Source organism: Varanus komodoensis, unplaced genomic scaffold (assembly GCF_004798865.1).
Source record: "Varanus komodoensis strain SLA01 unplaced genomic scaffold, ASM479886v1 scaffold1, whole genome shotgun sequence".
Lineage (NCBI taxonomy): Eukaryota > Metazoa > Chordata > Lepidosauria > Squamata > Varanidae > Varanus > Varanus komodoensis.
Genome location: NW_025335268.1, coordinates 45,864,057 through 45,886,020, shown reverse-complemented (window position 1 = coordinate 45,886,020; position 21,964 = coordinate 45,864,057). Strand labels below are relative to the sequence as shown.

Sequence of the window (21,964 nt, the reverse complement as noted above, 5' to 3'; positions counted from 1 at the left end):
CTACAATGTTTTTTTCACTGAGAGTTTTTATGCAAGTGAAAAACACACTCTAAGAAGAAATGTGTTTCAGAATGCCATCTCGATGCAATAACCCTGAGCAAAAAGAAGCGTGAAATAATGCAGAACTCTGCCGCCCTCTTATGGGCATTAATGGAAAAGTATCTGAACTGGTGATCCTTACAGGTTCCATCCAGGGTCGCACAGAGAGATTTCTGTTCATGGAACGGGCCTTCCACTCCCCCTCCGCCCACTTGCTTCCCATGTTTTCCATATCTATTCTAAGGGGTCTCCAGATCATCCAGAGCAGATATTAGGAGTGTATGGAGGACTGCAAGATAAGGGGAAACCAATTCCACCAAAAGTGTGTATTCTATTTGTTGTCAGACACCACTGCACCTTTTTTAATATCCTAGAGCTTAGGGGAAATAATTCAGTCTCATATTCTCATCTATCCCATTTAACACATCAGTTTCCATTCTACAATGATAGAAACAAAAATCTCAAAATAAAATAAATTGACCCAATATGCCCTTAAGTTTTCTCTGTACTTTTCAGCCTCTCTGGTGCAACTGCTAGAAAGCTGGGCCTAGAAGCTAGAAACTCCAGGTTAATTGACCAATAAATTCTCCTGTTCAGATATCAAGCTCATTGGAATCCAGGGCCTTCTTAATGCATGGGCCTGATGGGCACTTGCCCATGGACCCCATACTAATCTGTGTACGTTAACCCTTGGAAAATTGGAAAACTTCCAAAATTAACAGTAGTTGTAGTTGTCGTAGGGGCCCCAGCACACTGCTTTGCCCGGGGCCCATAACGCTGTTAAGCCGGCGCTTGAGTCATGCACACAGAATGTGAACTCAGGGCCCCTTGGCCAACAGCCTACTGGCCAAATGGAAGAACTTCTCACCAGTCATCTACAGCTAACAGTTACAAATTTGCCCAGGTCAGGATTCCTTCGCTTCCCAACTCTCCTGCAAATGGGCATTGAATTTCATTCTGTTCTCTACCTTCTAAAACAGGAGAGTCGTGCTTAGGAGCCACGCTAGACAAAGGCAGTCTTCGTGGGAGTGAAGGTCAAGTGGAAAGGTCTGTGGAACTTGTACAATGGCAAAACAAGTGCGTAACCATAGAAGATGCTGCTTTCCTTTACACAAGTCCAGATGACACAAGAGGAAGGCAACCAGAGCCAAAACAGGGATACCAGGACACAATTTAATAGGCAGCTGCAGATAGCCTTGCCTTCTTGTCATATATTCCAGGGAGGCATAGCAGCACACAGTATTTATGTATTTATGAAGGAACCGAGTATTCTTTTTCCACATTATCCTGCAGTATGTTTAATGGTAATAGTTTTCACCTCAGTGAAAAATTCATAGGAGTCTTTTGCCCCTTCTCTGCCTATCCCAGAGGCTTTCATCCCCCCAAAGGGCAAATTCAAGTCCCGGATGAGCCAGCAATTGGTCCACACCAACCCACATTGGAGTCTCTTAGCAACTCGATGAACCCGCCCCACATTGCTTGACCAGACGGTGGCTGCCAGGCCGTACTTGACTCCATTGGCCCGCCTAATCACCTCCTCTTCTGTGTCAAAGATGGTAACGCAAGTGACAGGACCAAAAATCTCCTCCTGCATGCAACATGAGTCATCACCAATTTCAGTGATGACCGTTGGAAGCAAGAAATAGCCATTCTGGTTTCTTGTAGGAAGAACAAAAGAATCAATTCCCTCTCCACAGAGGATCTTCGCCCCTTCTGCCCGAGCTGTTTTGATATAGTTCTTCACCTAACAGGAAGCACAAGAAAGGATTTTTAGAAAAGGTTGCAATTTCCAGGGATCAATATCTGGTCCACAAAAAAAGATTGTATTTTTAGTGATTTATCATTCAATAGTATTACGGATGATGGAGGTGACGTGGCAGCTATGGCCATGGTGATGTACCACAAAATATGGCATTGCCAGATAGAAATCGGAAGTATTTTCTTCTACCTGGTAGGAAACATAGCTTGGGGGAAATGCACAACAGGAAACAGGTTGCATCCAACTTGGTTCATCCGGCAGTGGAATGGATGGTTCCTCTCTGCTGCAATTCAAGGGCCACCTCCAGATCTGCTCCAGACTTGGGGGACCCCAAGGAGGATGAGGGGAGAAGGGGATGTCCAACTCTAGAAACCTCGTTCTGGTAGTTCAACAATGGATGCTATCCAGTCTTTGTAATGTGAAATTCTTGTCCTTTAGGGTAAATTTTAAAGGATCCGCCTTAAAAGCCCAGCTGTCAAGCTCTGAATGGACAACTTTTCCAGGCTACAGGAAATGGAACTTGGAAAGCACTTTTGAGGATGCTGGCACAGGGGAGTCGGCACAATTTAACCCTTTCTTTCTTTCTTTCTTTCTTTCTTTCTTTCTTTCTTTCTTTCTTTCTTTCTTTTTTAGGAAGCAAGAACACACCTCCTGTCACCAACTCATAATGCAGCCTTCCCAAGCCACCACTTTCCAAATGTGTTGGACTGTAGCTCCCAGAATACCCAGCCAAAACTGCAATTGCATCTGCTAACTAGGAATTATGGGAACTGCTGTCCAGCACAACAGAACGGTGCTCAGCTGGGAAGGCTGCCGGTGTTTCCAGCTTAGCCAGCACAAGCCCTGCCCCCCACAAAATTGCCAAAAGCTGAAATTAGAAACATTAGCATAATGTCTCACAGTTCTGACATCTACAAGACTTAATTTGTAGGAGTGGTCCAGTGACCTCAAAGCTGCTAAAGTCCTGGTCATACCCAGGAATCCTACCCTCTCCACATTTTGAATTCTGTTCATAAGCCATCCAGAAACTGGCCCATCAACTATATTGTGCACGAACATGTCACTTCTCTTCCACTTTTTTTTTACCTTTGCTAAGTGTTCTTTACTTATCAGTGCTCCCATGTCAACTGTGGGATCAGAGGGGCTTCCAATCTTCCATTTCTGAACAGCTTCCACAAATCTTCCTAAAAATTCTCTATAAATGCTCCTCTGAACAAAGATTCTGCTGGTGCAAAGACATATTTCACCCTAATGGACCAGGGAAGGGAAGGAAAAGGAGAGAAAACACAGTTATCGCTAGTTATTACTACAGATTTTCAATTTTTTATAGAGAACTAGAGACGTCATGTGTAACACAGCAAGAGAGAAAGCCTACTTTATTATTTATTTCACTAAAGGAAGAATTTATCTGCTAGACCTCACATTCAGAGAACCAACTGGCAAGAGCTGAGGAAGAAAATTATGGTGAGATACAAGATAGTATTACTCTACCGAGTGCAAAGATCAGTCTGTTGTCATGTTGCGTATTGTCAAACAAGATGGTAGTTATCTTTAAAAATGTGTGTTCCTAGCGCTAGCGGGAAAGCTGCAGCACTCGGAGAGACCAACAGAAAACTTTAATTCCTTCTGTAGCCACTGTAGCTTCCCTGCTAATGTGCATACATGGACACACACATATGCACACACACACATGCACGGACACACACAAACACACACACACACACACCCTTTGGATGTTTTTCCAACAATCAGAGTTGCTTCTGGCATTGGACCCAGATGGGGGGAAATGCTTTGGAACACATCACAATTTTGCAAATCAGGTCACTGAGAGGATATAGAAATTGACATGATGAAGGCTGTGGTCCCAAGTATTGAACAGCTATCGATTTATCTGTATTTACATATTATTTCTATATATTTGCATTTATATTTATTTAGAACTTTACCCTACTCTTCAGTCAACAAAGCTTCCAGAGCAACTTATGAAAATTAATAGTACAACTGTCCCTACCTTCATGCCTATGATCTAAAAGACACAATGCACAAGGCAAGAAGTTGGAAGGAAGGAGGGGGAAGGAAAAATTCTAAAAATTCTTAAAGGAGTTCCAGCAACTGTTGAGCAGACACCTGCTAGCAATAAGCATTTCCCTTCATTTAATTGATGAAGGATAAAAGGAGCATGACATCAACCAAAAAGGACACAGCAAAGGAGTCAAAACCTGGTACTGGAAGATAAACTGTTGCAAAATTATAACATGCATTTTGCTAAAAACTCCTTCAAGAGCACAAGAATACAATCATCCACTTCAGGCCATATATCTCTTTAGGAAGGAAAATGGATTATTGGGACCCTGAAGGAGGTCCAACCAAAATGTACCAAACTCTTTATAGGAATATGTCACCATGTCATACATTTCTGTTCTTTGGTATTAGCTGGCACTCCCATATCCAAGTGTGAGGTGTGGAGGGGGGGGGGTTGGGGGGGTGCTGCCACATGACCAACACCACCCTAATTACTGAATGCTGATGCTACTGAAGTTCTCAGTTAGCCAATGTGGAATATACAATTAGACCAGCATGTAATGCTCAGTTAATGAAGAGTGTGCCCTCTCCACCTCTCAAGTTCTCTAACGGCTCCAAATGTGAAACAGCTTCTACACAGGGGTAGCTTGTCTTTGCCATATCACGGGGCCAAAAACAGCTGCTGGGTGGGCACGTACATCCAATGTGCTGGTTGTCAATCCCTCCAGCTTGTGGGAGGTTTTGTTAAAACTTGCATGTGGTGTGTGAAATCAGCATGTAATTTTCCAAACAAAACTGTGCTCTGTAAACCAATGAATCGATTTGTGTGCTTCCTTTGTTGAAAACAAAAGACACTCAATTCGATTGGCACAGCATACAGATGATGCACAGCAAGAAGAAAAGGGAAAAGAAAACCTTCATCTCACATATTCTTGCAACGATCAATTCTCACAAATTGACAGGCTTCAAAACCTGTAACGTGAGACCTTGATTTCCCTTGCACTGCACATGACCAAGCTCTGGGCAAGGCTAGCATCAGAAGTAGGTATGGTTGGGCACCTGCCAAGGGCCTGTACCCCAGCAGAGGCCCATGGACAAGAATCCCCAGGGCTGCTCCTCCCTGCCTTGGATTGCCACCTGCTTGTTCACCTGCCTGTTGCTTTGGCCCAGACAATGGTGGTGGAAGTTATGGTGGAACCAAGAAGCAGCATATGCTACAGCCTAACAATCGCCAGGTGTTCCTCCACTCAAGCAAGCAAGTGGTGATCATAGAATCATAGAGTAGTAGAGCTGGAAGGGGCCATGAAGGCCATCAAGTCCAACCCCCTGCTGTTGCAGGACACCACGTTACACCATCCCACTCAGGTGGCTGTCCAGTTTCTTTCTGAATGTCTCTAGTGTGGGAGAGCCCACCACCTCTCTAGGCAGCTGGTTCCACTGTCGTATTGCTCTGACAGTGAAGAAGCTTTTCCTGATGTTCAGCCTGAATCTGGGTTGTCACAACTTAAATTGATTATTCCATGTCCTACCCTCTGGCATTAGCAAGAAGAGATCTTGACCTCCCTCTTTGTGACAGCCTTTGAGAGACTTATAGAGGGATATAAGATGATGATGGGAAAGAGGATGAGGAGCTATAGTAGATGGTGGTGGGATGGTACAGTCACTGTGGGAGTGAGCATTCAAGCTATCTTACCAGAGGGCCTTCAAAATCTAGAGCCAACCCTGGTTTGGAGCATGTATGCATATGCCACAAGGTTCCCTCACTGAACCTTTCCTATTCAGCACCAAGTTTACCACCCAGCCAAGCAACTGGTGAGTCTCTCCTCTCTTGGAACTCCCTCGCATGGTTTGTGACTGATACTGAACACTCATTTCTTTGTGTCCCATTGCTTAAGTAACTCCTGAAGGACTGTTTTCATGTGGTGGGGTGGACATTGTATCAAGTGGTGTTTTCTTCAGGTGGTGAGCTATGAATGCGTGCTTCATGGCCATGAGCATAGCTAAACACTCCTCTTCTCTGGTGGGATTTTCTCAGGTGGCTTCCCACTGCGGCTCTGTCTGCTCCTGGTAGATTTGCAAGGGCCTGGAAAGCAGACACCAGAAGCTCTATATCTCAGGCGCAGCTGCTTAGCAGAGCAGCTAGATGGCAACCTCCAGGTGCAGGCTGAGGATACACATGTACAAGGTAAGGTCAACATTCATGTAAGAAACATCATCTGTGCACATGTCCCAGCATACTTTATTTGGTCAATTTCTATGTTATATTTTTAATTGTGCATTTATTTTTAAATTGGATTTTCTTGCTGGCTTGCTTTGAGTGCCAGTTTTGACAGAAAAGCAGGAAATCAAGAAAGAAAGAAGTAGGAAAGGGCTGTCATAAAGAAATCGATGCATCCAGAGAAACACAGGAAGAATGAGTCAATAAGGAGCACAATGAGGGAAGCTTGCTTTTTCATTACTATAATTCAGCATTCACGATGCAAGATGCACGCAGTCAGGGATAGCACTGTGTAGAATGGGCCTGAAGCTGGTTTTTACCCTTCAGAACTTTCAGTGGAATGTCAGATGCTTATCGAATTGTGGCATTGCAAGAAAACTAAATTCTTCCACAGTTACTGGTGAATTTGTACAACTTGGGAAAAATAAGGAAAACACTAGAACAAGACTTGTTAAGTAAAAAGGCGGATCTTTCTGTATTAAAAGCATCAACTGATTCAATGTAATCATTTAAATACAACCAATTTTGTGACCCTGCTTTGGCATTTCTTCATTTTTTAAAAATACAGTGGGGGGGGCAGTGGTCCAGGCATGTCTCTACCCCTGCATGCACATTCTTGAGCTTCACAAGGATACAACACATGGAGTGTGAAGTGCTACACAGCTGCCTGCGGTCCATACCTGGTTGGCAAAGCTGGATCTTACAGTGGCAGGGACACAGGTGTCCAAATCGGCATCCTCAAAGATGAGGGCTGGATTTTTGCCTCCCAGCTCCAAGGAGACCTTCTTACAGTACGGAGCACTCCTTTCAATGATGCGCTGGCCCGTGAGTGTGCTTCCAGTGAAGGAGATCAGTGACACCTCAGGATGGGACACAAGCGCATCCCCGGCTTTGGGACCGCTCCCAAATACGACATTCACCACGCCCGGCGGAAACCCTCATAGGCACAAACAGGCAAGACACGGTTGCTCAGGTGGTGCTATCGGTCTCTTTGAAACACTGGAACATGCTTCTTTCCACAGCAGTTGACGCCAATAACAGTGGCAACAGGGCTTGGCTTTACAAGGCTGTCCCTTGGTGCTAGTTACTCAAGACTGCTTTGGGTCATGGCATGTTCTTTCATACACAAATAATATAATCGCTATTAAAACTGATAGTCGTGCCTCCTGTCACATATGCAGGCTGCAGAGATATTATTACTAGCAATGATATACAGTTAGGTCAAAAATTGTTGTTTTTGTTCAGGCGTTCAGTTGTGTCTGACTCTTTGTGACCCCACGGCAAGCTCCCCAGGCCTCCGCAGCCTCCCGGAGCCTGCTCAAATTCCACAAATGGGCATGCTGAAAAACCCATTTCAGCATTACACATGCAGCTAATTGAAAAAAGAAAGACTCTAGAGAAAGTCCGCACAGCCCATTTGGAACAGGACAACCGTGCACACTTGCTGTGGAGTTATGAAAAACCTATCTTCATGCAATGCAAGGATCGCATCATCAAATCACATATAGTTTGAGAAGATATAGGAGAATATGATATAGAGCACATATATATACTTCAGAGAATATAAAACAAAAATTGAACTGCCTGTATTGTATTACTTCATTCATTAACACTCAACTGACTGGTTGAACGTTGTTTTCCTGTGAGGCCCCGATGCCCATTATATGGTCACCCTTCCAGGGTTACCTGCTTTCTTGAGAAGCTTGCACATCATCCAAGCGGTGACGGATGTCATTTCGCTGGGCTTGGCAATTACTGTGTTTCCACACGCCACAGCAGGGGCAATTTTCCAGGTTAGCAAGTAGAGTGGCAAATTCCAAGGACTAATTAAGCCCGCTAAAAAGGAAAGAAGTTGAAGAGGCCAGAGAAGTTAAATTAATGGGCTTAAATAAGAGGGCGGACACTTCAGGAAGAGCTTCTCAACCAAAAAGGAAAGGATGATGGATATTTTTTCTTCTGCTCCATGCTGATTGATAGCAGAACGGATCCTTGCCTGCAGCTATCTCACACAGATATTAATCTGTGCGGATGTCTCGTGTATATATTCTTTTGTGTAAGAGCCATAATTTATGTCTTAAGCCACTTACAATACTTGCCTTTTATTATGATTTAAAGCATTTTGGAAAGATTTATGTGGAAAAAATGTCAGCTTTGTAGGAAAATGTTCTCTGTGTTAATGTTTTTATTCTGCTTTATATTGTACACTGCCCAGAAAGGCTATGGGGCAGTTTATAAAGGTAATACATAATGCTATGTTATTCCATAACTGTTTGGCTTCCAGTGAATTTACAAGTCTGCCATTTCTTTCATGTGAGCAAGAAGGCATTTGAAAAGCTAAACATCTTCTCTTGCAAAGAGGAGTTGGATTCTCACCAGTTCACATATGCACTCCAAAGCATTAACATTGCAAGTTAAGGGCTTCCACTTAACATCTGCCATTGAATTCTAAGTTTTCACTCATGACAACTAACCTCTTGCAAAAGTTACCTTTAGCTGCAGAACCCATTCATTTGCATATTTAACCAAAACTAAAAAAACAAAACACACACACCCCAAAGCAAACAAACCCGCAAATAAGTATTCAGGCATCATGAGAACATCAGAGTTGGTTTCTCCTGTCTGTAAATTCTAAAGTTTTAACGGATTTGCTATAAGCAGAGCTAACCAAAGTATTCACACCCAACCTTTTCAAACAGCAGCCAGTTACTCCAGCAGTAAAGTCATTCAGTCCCGCACACCCTGCATTGCCTACACACTAGGGGACAAAAACTCCTGGCTTCTTGATGGCCGTGAAGAGCCCAGCCAGGAACAAATGGATTCCTTTCTCTGCTCAATCTATTTCTCAGCAAAGAAAGGCAGGATAAAAATGTAATCAATAAAATGCATGCAAATTGTTGCACATTCTCTGTGGTAGAGGATTTGGCAGGCCACAGACAAAAAAAGATGTCACTTCCAAGCTACCCTTTATGTAAGAGATTTGTGATTAGATCTCTTAAGTATTTGTTTACTGAAAGAGAGCATTGCTCAGCTGCTGATGTTGGAGCAGCAGGAGGGAAAGGGGGTTTCAAAAGAAAAAGAAAAAATCTATCCCTGTGTTATTGGACGTACAGAGATGGGAAACCCTTTATGAGCAACCAAAAGGAACTAAAATCTTTGACGTACTGATGTTCTGAAAGAAAGGCCTGAAGACTTTTCATGAAAAAATATGAAGTACGAATACATTATCTGAAGGAGTTAGGTTTTGTTTTGACATATTGACATTCAGCAATGGATGCTATTCCTTTTATATTAGCTTTACTAATATAAAAGGAATAGCATATTTTTCTGTTCTCCTGCTTTCTAAGAGAACAAGAAACAAAAGAGGCCCTGTTCCTCAAAAATGCAATGCAATAGGCATCCCTGATAGAATAGCACTGTGCTATACCTCTCAAAGCTTTAAGCAACTCATAAGTTCTGGAGGGAGTCTTAAGTTATCAAATATCCTGACTAAAATTAGATGCTTGTTCTAAGAGCGCTGCAGTTTTCCAAAGGCTGAGTATGGGTTGAAATACAGGTTATAATGTTGCCTCTTCTGAACCCAGTGGAGATAACACACCATGCTGGGCAAACCCATAATTCACAACCCAGCCACAAAGCATGGATTCTCTTCATGGGTTCATGGTTAACTTTCCAATTCCAAAGACAATAGTGGTGTAGTGGAGAGAGGGTTTGCAAGGCCTCGCAAAAGCACCTTCTCTGATAAAGACCTTGCCCAGTGCTGTGTCCGCCTAGGAGCTCACCAAGAGGGGACATGGATTTTCCCAGTGTCCATCCCTTGCCCTGTGCTGTAATGCAGAGCATGTGGGGTGAGCTTTCCAATGGGCCATTCAGACCCATTCAGTTACAACACACCAGCTCCTCTTGGAAGAGCATTGCCTGCTATGAGTCAACACAACCTCCCGAATTTTGGAAATGGCCTGGGGAGGGCAACAGGACTGCCACGCTGAGCATCTGCCCTTCCACATTTACCGTAATAGTACGGAAGAAGACATTTCTTCTATCAGAAACTGTAGCATCACTTCTTTGGAAAGGCCTTACCAATTCCCACAGGGGTTCTCTCAGTATAGTGCATACAGCCCATATGGTCCACCTGTGTACATTCTGTTGTCTGGTGGAGGATGGAGGATGAAAAAAACCGGAAATTGTATACTGCCCGGGGAATATCCACCGTTCTAGCAAATGTAATGGTTTTTCCTGAAATAGATGATTAAGAAATGTCATTAGGCCCAAGCAATAGCCATTGCGGTGCTTTTGATATTAATACATTTGCTGTGCTTGAATGTCAGAACCACCCGGCATGGGCAACAAATCAACCTGGGTCTGTTTTTATGCAACCCACAGTAAGCCCAACAGAGAACTGGACTCACCGTGGGTTGTTGGCTACTTCACCACCACCGATCCAGTCTTCCTACTGGAGAAAGAAGTTGATCCCAGCCTTTGTTCAGTGGTTTGTTTTCAGGGTGTTCAGGAGAAATGGGTGATTTTCAGCTGGGGGTGTTGAATATGAAATGGGGGAGTTGGAATGGGAGCACACATCTGGCGATATCCCAATCCAAATCCTCCACTTACCACTCAAACCTCCCTTTCTGAAGGGACCCAGAGTTTTGCAAATTCGCTGTCAAGATGTCAAAACACTTTCCTCTTAGAGAAATGTCTAGAGTGCATCTTTGTGCTTTCCCAAGTACCGAGAGGCTCAGGAGAAAGAGCAAAGTGTGTACCCTGATAAAACCGAAGGGGCGAAAATGAGGATCGTGTTGCAAAGTGCCAGTGTGGTGGTCAGCATGTTGGACTGGGATCTGGAAGATTTGGGCTGTAGAACCCACACAGCCACAAAGGCCACTGGGTGAGTTTGGGTCAGTCACGGACTCTCAGCCTGATCTACCTCATAGGGTTGTTGTGAGGATGATTGAAAGGGGAAGAAGGATTGTGTAGCTTGAGCTCCTTGAAGGAAAACCCCAGGATATCAATATAAAAAATAAAATAAAGATTGTGTAGATCCCCCCAAGCCCTGCTTTTGCAGCCAAAGATTTTTCACAGCTTAGGTTTTTCTTTACTGCTCACCTGGCAGCTATCAAGAAAAATGGGGAGCGGGCCATTCGGAGCCTCTACTGGGCAAAGTCTTCCATTGGCACCTGCTGCCCCTTTGCAGCAGGCACCCCAGCTGAATATTGCCCCAGTCAAGGTTTCAAATACCTCTTGTTGCAGTTAGATAATGCGTAAAAATAAATAAATAAATAAATAAATAAATAGTGCATAATAAAAATGAAAATATAAACTTTGGTGCAATTGTTTTCTGCCGCCTGGGCAGTCATGGGGAGTCCATCCAACTTGCAACCTGCACACTTTGAAATGACTTGGACAAAAGGAAGCTCATAAAAATCCTGTTGATGATTTACAATTGACTCTAAATGATTGGAAAACTTATTGGTTTAGAGAACTATAATTATCTTTTTGTGAGCTTCAACAAAGTACTGATTGACAGAAAGACAGAAATTTTGGGGGTTTTGGGGGAATTTGCAGGTTATGAATTTACATGTTATATTTGTGTAAGATCCTTTGGCTTCTTACTTCTTTGTTACACTTTCTTCTTTTCTGTATTTTATTTCTTTTAAGAAAGCAATTATAAAAGCATACATAAAAAAAGAAATGACTGTTTGCAGCAGTCCCAACATCTCTCCCAAACAAACCACAAAAAACAAACAAAATGTTTAAAGGAGCAGAAAAAAGAATTGCAGAAAGCCCCAGAAAGGTCGTGAAGGGAAGGGGAACGCCGGTGTCAGCTTTCCCCAGCGAGTGCTTTGGGGGGGTGGCATGTCAGGGTAGCCAGCACTAGGGTTGCTGGGTAGACCCATGGCAAAGGTGATAAGGAGGGGGGGGGGGTTTGCTGTTTTCATTATGGAGCTCTGTAGTCAACTCCCCAAACCCACAGGAAGGCTGGTATTGTGGTTTGGATAACATGCCAGCCCATCATGGGTACAACAGCCCCTGTTCACAAGCCACTCTGGGAATTCGGCCTGGGTTCACATGCCACAACAACCTTTTGTGAGCACTGTGAATGGCACCCCATGTTGGGTTATTTTGTTGTGCAAACCCAGCCATTCTCTCAGCATCTGAAGGCTCTGGATGGCCTTCAGGAGTTTTGCCTCTGGCAGAGCATGAACGCAAACACCTTTCACAATGGCTGCCGTGTGTGTGAGGAGGACCCAAAATGTTCGAGTGCCAGGTCAAACAGGAAAATGCAGCAAAATGATATACCACGGCAAAGCAAACGGGTTTCTCAGAAGTATGGGGGCATTCAGAGAACAGCAGTCTTTGTGGACTCCACCGTGTGAATATAGCGCTGAATTCTGCATTTCGTGTATCATTTACAGTACCTACAAACAGTCCATGCTTGCCAACACCCTCCTTTCAAGAGAAAAACATGCCTTTTATCTGTATTTTATGGACGTATCCCACCCACCCTCCCACTGTATGCCCATGGTCTTCTAAGGAGACTAAAGGGGCTACTTCTAGTCAGTTGTAAGCATCTCTCCTTTTTCTGATCCCCTTTGAAGTCCTTTTTCTGAAACTCCTTGTCCAAATGTGGGACAATCCTTCGTCCTGCCCTCTTGGAGGAGCCATTTGAGGCCCCACCTGCCAAAGCAGTCACTTTGGGGGCAAGACCCTATCACGAAAAGGTTGCCTCCAGGGCAGAGGGGTGGCTGCTTGGCTCACTACCACCAATGAAGAACTTCTGATTGTCTCCCCAGAACACGCCCGGAGTCGTTCTGAAGCAGCATTTTATGAATGTTCCTGAGCGCGTGTGTCTTGGTCAGGCTCACTCTGTGCATCTTGATGAATGGGCAACTTACGGTGTAGGGGCCTGCCTGCTGCTCAGGCCGTTTAGGTGGATGATGCACTGCATTGCTAATAAATACTTTTTGTGATATCACTTTGTGGAGAAGTTTCAGGGAGGGGCGTCTCAGAAGGTGGGGCAAAAAGCAGAGAATCTCCGCCATTTCTGTTTCTTCTCTTTATTTGACATGGTGTGCAAGCATTTTGTACTGGGTATGAATATTCAACCAGAAGTATTAAGATGGGAATTGCCTTTCCTCTGAAAATCAGGATAAGCAACACCACAATGCAGCATGTAGACATACACTTATCTGTGAATTTTGGTCTGCATTATGCAGCCTAGGCCCAGAACCACTGCCATGGATATCAGTCCTTAGATCTTTTAATTCTTCAGCAATATGTGTATAATAACACCAGTTTCCCAAGCCACCGCCAACACAGAACCCAACTCAAATGCCTTTTGCCTGTACCTTGATCTTTGGATTCTGCTTGTGCAAAGGACTCCAGGTCTTCTTCAATAAGGTCTGCTAGCCGGCTCATGATTTTTGACCTTTCTTGGGGACTTTTGGCAGACCATGCTGGGAAGGCATTTTGGGCAGCTTTAACAGCAGCCCCCACCTTGAAAAAGCAACAGATACATGCATTCCATGTGGCATTCAGCAAAACCAAAAGCACAGCGTGCATTCATGGGAATTATGATGGAGAAGCAAGTGGATTATGGTTTATTCTAGAGGGCCTGGTCAAAAGCTCAGGCTCCAAACCTATAATACACCGTAATAGAGTAAACGATCAATCAACCTGTCCTCTCTTTCCCTACATTTATATCCGTCAGAATCTAGCAAAGCACTTGGGCACCACCAGCTCTCCTGTGCCCAAGTGCTTTGTGATTCGGTTGCACAAGCGCCCCTCTGCTAGTGCTTCAGCAGGGCAAGTGTTTCACAGGGCAACCCAAAATGAGTAGAATTGTGGAATAGATGGTTTGATTTTATATTGGGTTTTATTCAGATGATGAGTGAATGGTTGCAGTGGATCAGTATTTCGTGTTGTGTGTTATTATTTTATTTCCCTCATTAACTGTGGGCATTATCTTTGAAATTGTTGTGATTACTATGGATGTTACTGTTACTGTGTTTTAGGCTGTAAACTGTTCTGAGAGTGTTTGCTATAGAATGGTCTATAAAAACATAACATAAATAAATTTCTGAAAGGAGGGGGGTCAGCAGGGCTTTGCACTCCTTTGTGAGGCTTCCTTTAGGAAACAGTAAATCTCCTTTGCAACGGAGCGAAATCCCACTTGCTTAATGGAATTGGTGGGGCTCTCAGCTTATGAAATGGAATCAGTGGGGTGTAATCACCCCAATGGATGCTGCGAGAGAGGAGGGGGAGGAAGAGGGCGAGGGAGGGATAGCGAGCAACAGCAGCCATTTGGGATGCAAGTTCAATACTCTAGTTATCAGGGCATTATCTTCTGGAAAATCTTGAGCAGGAGTCTCTTTCAAGAACAGAAATTAAGCTTGGCTACTAAGCATTTCATTGCCCCCCACCCACCCATCCCAGAAAGTGGAGACTTCAGGTACAGAGGACACCTTTCCTTAGTGTTACCAGTTAAATGGTATTAGTGCTATTCCACTTTTTTTCCTTAGCAGATTTGCTGCTGTGAGGAAAAGGACAGAAGATGGTGGGGAAACATGGGAGGGTAGTGAGTGGAAGATGGCGTTGTTTGGACCCCTCCTGGGTAAAATTCTGCAAATGAGGCAAGGCAATGCTGCAATAAAGCCCTCATCTGGAAATGTAGGACAATGCACCTTGAGGTTTCGTCTTCTAATTGCTTAGAATTAGAACCACCAGGTGGCAATGTCGAGCTAAGGTCTTTCCTATGCCTCTCTGGATTGCCACATCACTGATTTTAAGTACAACAGCTTTTAAGGACATGAATAAAATGTTTGTTTACAAATCAAGTCACCCCGTGTGCAGACAAGCTGAAGACATAAAATACAAGGTATCCATTAAAACAATGATATAACAATACAAGATAAGAGGAGCAGCAACAAGGATAAAACAGTGCAATGACCTAGAAACACTGAAACGGTTCCTGAAGGGCCTGGGGAGGTGGGACCTCTTCACCTAACACCAAAAAGCACAAGGAAGGCTCTAGGCAACACCTCTCTGTGGTGGGTCTTTGGCACACTGAAAAGTTTGCCTCATTTGGCGGGGATACTTGAAGGATGGGTTAGATGACTACCTGAGGGTCCAGGCATCCCTAATCTCAGAGCTCCAACTTAAATTATGGAAGAGAAGATGGGTGAGAACCTGTGACAACAAGGCAACAACAAAAGTATGTTTCACTGTGCTATCAGGTTGAGTCACCTTTGCTAAGCTGGAAAGGTACAGGCCTGCAGCTGGATGGGTGACCTTATGGGGAAGTGGAGCAGGGAGTCTGGCCAGAGGGCTATATATAGGCCCTTCCAACTCTGCTACTATTCCAGGCAAGTCTAGTCTATTGCAGTAAGAATCAGTCTTGTTGCACCTTCACTAAATGCCAAACTAAATGAATGTGTGATTAAGAAAAGGTGTAGCAGCATAAGGGATTGTATGTCACCCTTAGTCCCTTGAAGGAAAAGTGGGACACAAATGAAAACCTAGAATTTAAAAAAAAATAAGTGAGAGGTTTTTTTAATCATTGCCTTTTTGCCCAAAATGTGCCTTAAGTCACTATTTCACAACAATGGGGTTATACAGAGTAAACAGTGCTTAAAAAAAGATTGAATTCTTGAGGGATAGTAGCTTGGGCCAGGGTCATCCTTAGCACTGGTGACGAAGAAGCTGCTGAGAAGCACCAGCCTAGTGGGCTTTGGCTGTATTAGTTGTAGCAGCAACTGGCAGGGATGTCAGGGTCTTGATGTGGTTGTTGCTTTCCTCGGTTGCTCATTAATGGGAGAAGATGGGGAAGAATGAGACCAAATTCCTGCTCGGAAGAAGGAAGCAGCAGGCACTGAGCTGGCAGAGACTGGTTAAGGAAAGGATCTTGGAGGGGGCTGGAAAGCTTGATAAAAAGATTGGCCCATCTGCTGTGAAAAAGGCCAACTCCATGCTTGGGCCTAATTAGGAACAGAATCGAAAATTGAACCACCAAGTTCTAACCCTCCCCAACCTTATGCAAATCTTTGGTACAACAGCACTTAGAATATGAAACTTTTATGTATAAGATGGGGTATAAAAGTTATCGATAAATAGATGTTGTGTTCAGTTCTGATCACCTTACCTGAGAAAGGACATTACTGAGTTGGGAAAAGCGCAGAGCAAGGCAGCGAAAAAGGTCAGGGGGCTGGGGTAGCTCCCCGACGAGGAGCAGCTACAACTACTGGGACTGTATAGCTTAGGAAAAAGGTGAGTAAGGGGAGACGTGATAGAGGTGTTTAAAATAATGCCTGGAGAAAGTGGAGCAGAAGAGATTTTTCTCTTCTCCCATACACTAGACGTGGGTCATCCCAGGAAGCTGACTGGGGGCAGATTTAGGACAGATCAAAAGATGTACTTATTCACACAACACACAGTTAAACTATGGCATTCACAGCCACAGGAAGTAGTGCTTCCCATCTGGACAGCTTTAAAGGGGGGTTGGACAAATTCCTGGAGGGGGCAACCAGTGGCTACTAGCCTTGCTGGCCACATGCTGAGAGAGGCCTGCCTGCAGGCACCAGTTGCTGGGGAGCCTGGGCAAGAGGCGGTCTTGCACCCGTCCCGCTTGAGGCATCCTGTGGTTTGCCCTGTGTGAACAGAGCCCTGGACGGAGGCACCATTGGTCTAATGCAGCATGGCTTTTATGTTCTAAATGATGATTGGTGTCCTATCCCTCATATATTAATTTTTATTTCTGAATACATTCATACCCCTCGCCATGCATCAGTTTAACAGATATGCAGTATGATCTGGCCTACACGAATTCCACTGATTGATGAACTGTCTCCAGCATGTGTATGCACACAGAAAGTAAAGCAGGTCTTTCATCCCATAGCTATTTATACATTAATATTTATCCTGATAATATTCCAGATCTTCTTTTTTCAGTGGTACAAGGGACAGTGTGCATGATGTTTGCCAGGCTTTTGTTAGGAAAAGTGAAATTGGAAATCGTGAAGCTCAAATAGGAGACATGGATGAGCTAAAGGCGGGCTGAGATTGTTGAGATCCAAGCAATCCTACAGATGGAGAAACTGAACCAAAGAACCTGCAGACAGTGGCTGGTGTGACACCGCTCAGTTTACAGACCAAAGAGTGTGCAGTGGGCAATGCGTGAGGTGCAGCCGCTTCTTCAGGAGACAGTAACTAGGGCCGGCCGGCAGCGAGAGTCAGGAGAGCTGGGCTCTTGAGACGAGCCATGCCTTTGCACCCTGACTGCCCTCTCTCTGGGACATCTCTGCCTGCTGCCCACAATCATGACAGTGTAAAGGAAGAGCAGTAAGCACTAGAGTCCACCCACTGCGTCTCTGCCTGGGAAGCAAGCGGACAGCCACAGCAGCGAGGAAGAGGAGCATCAGCAGTGGAGCGCAATGCAGTGAGTAGGTGGAGGGAGAAAGGCCAGTGGAGGAGGCTTGCCCAACAGCCCTCCTACCCTCGAGCTGTCTCTGAACTGGCAACAGAAGATGGATGCGATGCGCTGGGTGTAAAATGTAGAAATGCACACAAAGGAAGGTGGAAAGGCTTGTCTCTGTGTTCTTATTCTGTAGGACCTGCCTCTGGATTGAGCCTTGTCTGCCGTGGCCTGGGTGAGAGTCCTCCACTGCAAGAAGATGCCTGAAGAGGAAAGACAGGCAGGATGGCAACCAGCTGCTGAGCAGAAGGGGACGGACATACTTGGCCATACTGAGCAAGTGCTGCAGCTGGCCCCCAGAAGCAGCAGTCCTGGCCGACACATGCTTCTTCCCAAAACACCCACTTTGTGCAGGCCCAGCTTAAATGTGCCCTTCATTTCATTCCATTCCATCCCTCATTTTTTTAAGGCTGCAAGATGCTTTGCACAAGGATCTTTTGGGGCAAGAAGCAACCTTTACAAAGCTGTGCACGTATCGGGTAATCAAAAAACTACTCAAAATGGACTCTGTGGGTGGTGCACTAGTCATTGTGTAGTCTCAGCTGCATCGAGAGTAAATTAAAGCTAGCACATGTCTAGAGGAAGGAATAGGGCACCTTGGCAGGTACTAGAGAGGAGCCCATGGGCACCACGTTGCCCATCCATGCCCTGCAGACATTGCTCAAGTGAGATTCCTTTGCGCATGTTGCTTCTGCAGTATATCCTATTCAAAATGGAGTGGGACAGCCTGAGAGCAAGCTATGGAACATGACTGTTTGGCTTTTGTCCATGCCACTCAGTATAGTCTAGTTCAGGTCATTTTATCAATTTATATGCATGTTTTGTGGGGTGTAATGAACTCTGGTGAAAGTATCTGTATTAGTAGATCTAAAATGAAATCAGGTGCATTTGCTGTTCCTTTGGTTAAGCTGGACCTCTCCCTTATTTAAAAAAAAACAAGATTATTTTTATAACTGTTCCATTGACCAAAGGTTGCATTAAGTGACTACAGCAGGTTGTTCTCCAAACATGCTGTGTATCCAAGCAAACTTGTTTAAATGTTTTGTATGCAGCTACTATAAAGATGGCCAAAACAGATTAACTCCTATCCTATCAAAATACTCAGATAGGAGTTTTGAATGGTGCCTGGTTTACCTGCTAACAGATGGTTGCAGGGGAAAAATCTATGGCTAATGGGGCAAGATAAAAATCTAATAAATAGACAGAAATAGCAGCCACATTTCATTTTTTGAGCTGTAAAGTCCCATGAAAGAATTCTATCTGCCTAAATTCAATTCGTGCTGTGTCTTCCTTAGCTAATATTTAATTTCCATAGCCTAATTTATTATTTTAGCCTAGGTTTTTAATTTGTAGGCATTATATATCTTATTTTGGATGTTTAATTTATATAGATACACTTAACACACACAACATACACACATATATAGCATTTAATATTTTGAATATTTTCAACTATTTTGGCCTTTACCATTGCCTATATACTGTGATTTATGTTAAAACTGGATAATTTCAGTGTTTTGCTGTTGTCTAAATGGGTCTGTGACCATGCAACAAACTTGGATAGATTTGGACTTTGGAAAGCTGAGCTAGTTGCTTATCAGCCCTTAAGCAAATATTTGACCAACTGAAGCTGAATGCTAAAGGTTGAAGATGAAACTGAAAAAATATATAAATGGATAGCCCCCCTCTTTGCAACTGTAGTCATTCTGTATGTATCAGAGGCATTTCTTTGACTCAGTTCTTTTGCAAGTTTTTAAGGAGTCAGGCACACAATTATGTGCACAGAAGACCACAGATACGGTTACACCCTAAATGGTCCTTTCTACTTTGCCTTGCTATTGGACTTAATTTCCCTGTTACCACTCTGAGAAGCTCATTTTAAAAAGAGAGAGACTTAAAGGTAAGTATGCGCAAGTGTTGTGTGCTATAGATCAAGGCCTGCACCTAGTGGCAAAACAGGCCGCTTTGATTCCAAAAAGTATTAATAGATTCCGGGTTACATTCTGCAAAATCAAAAATAAGTTAGAATATAAAGCACATTGTACAATTTCAAAAGTTTAGACTGGTACGGGTGAATAAAGGAAAGAGAAAAATGACACTATAATTGATAGTGAACCATTTATATGCCTTAATGGAAGTTTCCAGGGAATTACGTAAAAGTAGCCGATTGCAATTTGTGTGAGAACTTACCTCTTCTCTGCCACTGTCTGGCACCTTGCAATATATTTCTCCTGTCGAAGGGTCATAGGAATCTAAATAGGAGGAGCAAGGGACAAATTGGCCTCCTATATAATTCTCCAAAAACAAGAGCGCCGTTGAGCTGGCCATTATGATTCTGGCTGTGTCATCTGAGCGTTCTCACAACTCCCAGTTTTTAGCACAGATCTATTTATTTAGCCTTGTAGGTCTGAACTCCTCCCTCCTTGGAAAAGCTCCATTGATGCAATCCAAGAATGCAGTTTTCATTACCTGGTCCAACGAGCAATGAAAACATTGGGTCTATAATCAAATGGATGTGTGTGTGTGCACGTGTGATGAAGGCGACAGTATGATTAAGGTTCGAAATTACTCATACCTAAATTTGGACAATGAAATACTACTCTGACTACATCTGACCACACTGGCAGTGACTTTGGGAGCTTGTTTTGCCTTCTCCTTCCATATTCTTACATGAAACCCAAGCCCCAACCTGTTTAGAACACATGGTCGGAACTGCATGGGTTGATACACATAGATGTAATTTGTGGATCATTTTCTTCTGCAGGGGAATTGGATTCCATATTCTTTCAGTTACTTCCATGGAAAAAGGGGGAAAGAGGAGAAATGTTTGAAGGAAGGCAAGATATTCTTCTCTGTGTCCTCATTGTATCCTCTAATACTGGCTTCTATCCCAGTGGGTTTGGGTTAGGTTTTTGTTTATCTTTAAAAGAAAAAAAAAACTCAAACCAAAAGGTCATTTTTTCTGTAATTTGAATGTCTGGTACATGACTCTCAGGAATTTTCCCCCTGCTAATCTGTTACTACTTGACTGAAAACAACGATTACCTAGAAAGAATAATTCTTACATGAATTTCAGGTTGCTGTGGTTCCTGTACTCAATAATACACCACAACACAGCAACTGTTGTTCAATTGGTAAAAGAGTAACTTGACTGGATTGCTTGATGGGCCATCATGCTCTGGTCTGGTGCAGAGTCTGTACAATACACGGTATTTGAAACTTCATGAAGCTGCACATTGCCCCATTCTGCCAAGCAAAATGAAGACCTACAGACATGTTAGGTAACTCCTCATGAACTATACCTGCCCCTGCTTCTCAGGTCCTTTACCCCTTCACAAACTTGATCATCAAGGGGTAAGTTTAAATTTAATCTCATCCATGTGAGGAAGCATTTGGAATTTTCCACATGGAGGCAATTTTACACACAGTTACCTGATCACTGTGCTCCCTAACTGGGGCCAGTATTCCATGAAAATGTGAAGGTAGTGGCCTTCTGCCACCTGGAAGACTAGAAAGCGAAGTGGGACTAGGCATGAACTGACCTGTTTCCACGGGATATATCATAGTGCCTAGCAGTAGAACCCCATCTACTACTTTTTAGAAGCCAGGATGTGCTCCTCTGATCAGTACCTAAAGAAAAAGCAGACTAAAGAACTCCACAGCTACTCTTTGAAACATATGAAAAGGAGAAAATATTATAGCTACCCGTCTTTAAAAAAATGACACATAGGGCAGGTTTCCATGTCACAAGAAGCCATGGCAATTTCTTACCCTTGTTCAACTGTCATGTCATCTGGACCCAGCTGTAGCATCTCCATGTGGTACTTTTAGTTTCCCCAAACAAAACATGTTCTAAAACATGTGTCAGCACTTCTTCTCTGGTTGTCTAGACCCAGGATTTTCATGTTACCAGTTTGGGGATGGAAACCACACAAAGTCCCATGATCAGAGCAGTCATGGAAGTGGGTCTACTTCACTGTCTACTACCTTCAAGCTTCCTTCTAACATGTACATCGTCACCCGCTTTATTCCTATTAGCTTAGTGATTACCCATCACTCTTTACTTTTAGAAACAGGGAGAAAGTGAGTAACGGCACAGAGGAAAAAGGAGGCAAAAATGTATCATAAAATAATGTGCTGGGGGCTGGAGTGGCTGGGAAGCACTGCAGAGATTCAGGTACACTTGGGAGGGGAAAGAGAGAAATCCAGTGGACCAGTCACTACAAGACTTGTGAAGTCTGTAGGGAGCAGACGAGTAAGGAAGACTTTGATCATGGGAACTGCTGGGATGCCTGGCAAGACCAGGAGGATAGAGTGGGAAGCAGGATAGGTGCTTCACTTGAGGAACAACAGTATCATCTGACTAGTTAGATGCAGGCAAAAATCCACACTGTGGAGACTGCACAGGGTGGTTTGCCATGATCTGTGAACCCAGCCATTTAGTAAAGCTTCTGACAGGGGG

General features: G+C 43.8%; 1 protein-coding gene across 2 annotated transcripts; it reads right to left on the bottom strand.

The window, feature by feature from the left end:
* Positions 1 to 1,208: 1,208 nt before the first annotated feature.
* On the bottom strand, positions 1,209 to 21,089 carry ALDH8A1 (aldehyde dehydrogenase 8 family member A1). 2 transcript variants are annotated; one of them, XM_044448955.1, is made up of 8 exons: positions 21,045 to 21,089; positions 19,693 to 19,754; positions 13,382 to 13,529; positions 10,116 to 10,271; positions 7,725 to 7,874; positions 6,719 to 6,975; positions 2,885 to 3,046; positions 1,209 to 1,783 (listed from the first exon to the last, which is right to left on the bottom strand). In XM_044448955.1, the coding sequence occupies exons 1-8, from the start codon at positions 21,064 to 21,066 to the stop codon at positions 1,322 to 1,324; spliced, it is 1,419 nt and encodes a 472-aa protein (XP_044304890.1). In that variant the 5' UTR covers positions 21,067 to 21,089; the 3' UTR covers positions 1,209 to 1,321. The 2 variants fall into 2 exon arrangements, with proteins under 2 accessions (XP_044304890.1, XP_044304882.1); XM_044448947.1 differs by lacking the exon at positions 21,045 to 21,089 and having other exon boundaries at positions 19,693 to 19,838.
* Positions 21,090 to 21,964: the final 875 nt, after the last annotated feature.

Coding starts and splice junctions, on each gene's coding strand:
- ALDH8A1 (XM_044448947.1), bottom strand. CDS start 19,830: ATGGCCAGCTCAACGGCGCTCTTGTTTTTGGAGAATTATATAGGAGGC. Junction 6,976..7,724: donor CAAGCTTCTCAAGAAAGCAG/GTAACCCTGGAA, acceptor TGTGCCTATGAG/GGTTTCCGCCGGGCGTGGTG. Junction 3,047..6,718: donor GATCCAGCTTTGCCAACCAG/GTATGGACCGCA, acceptor CTGGTCCATTAG/GGTGAAATATGTCTTTGCAC.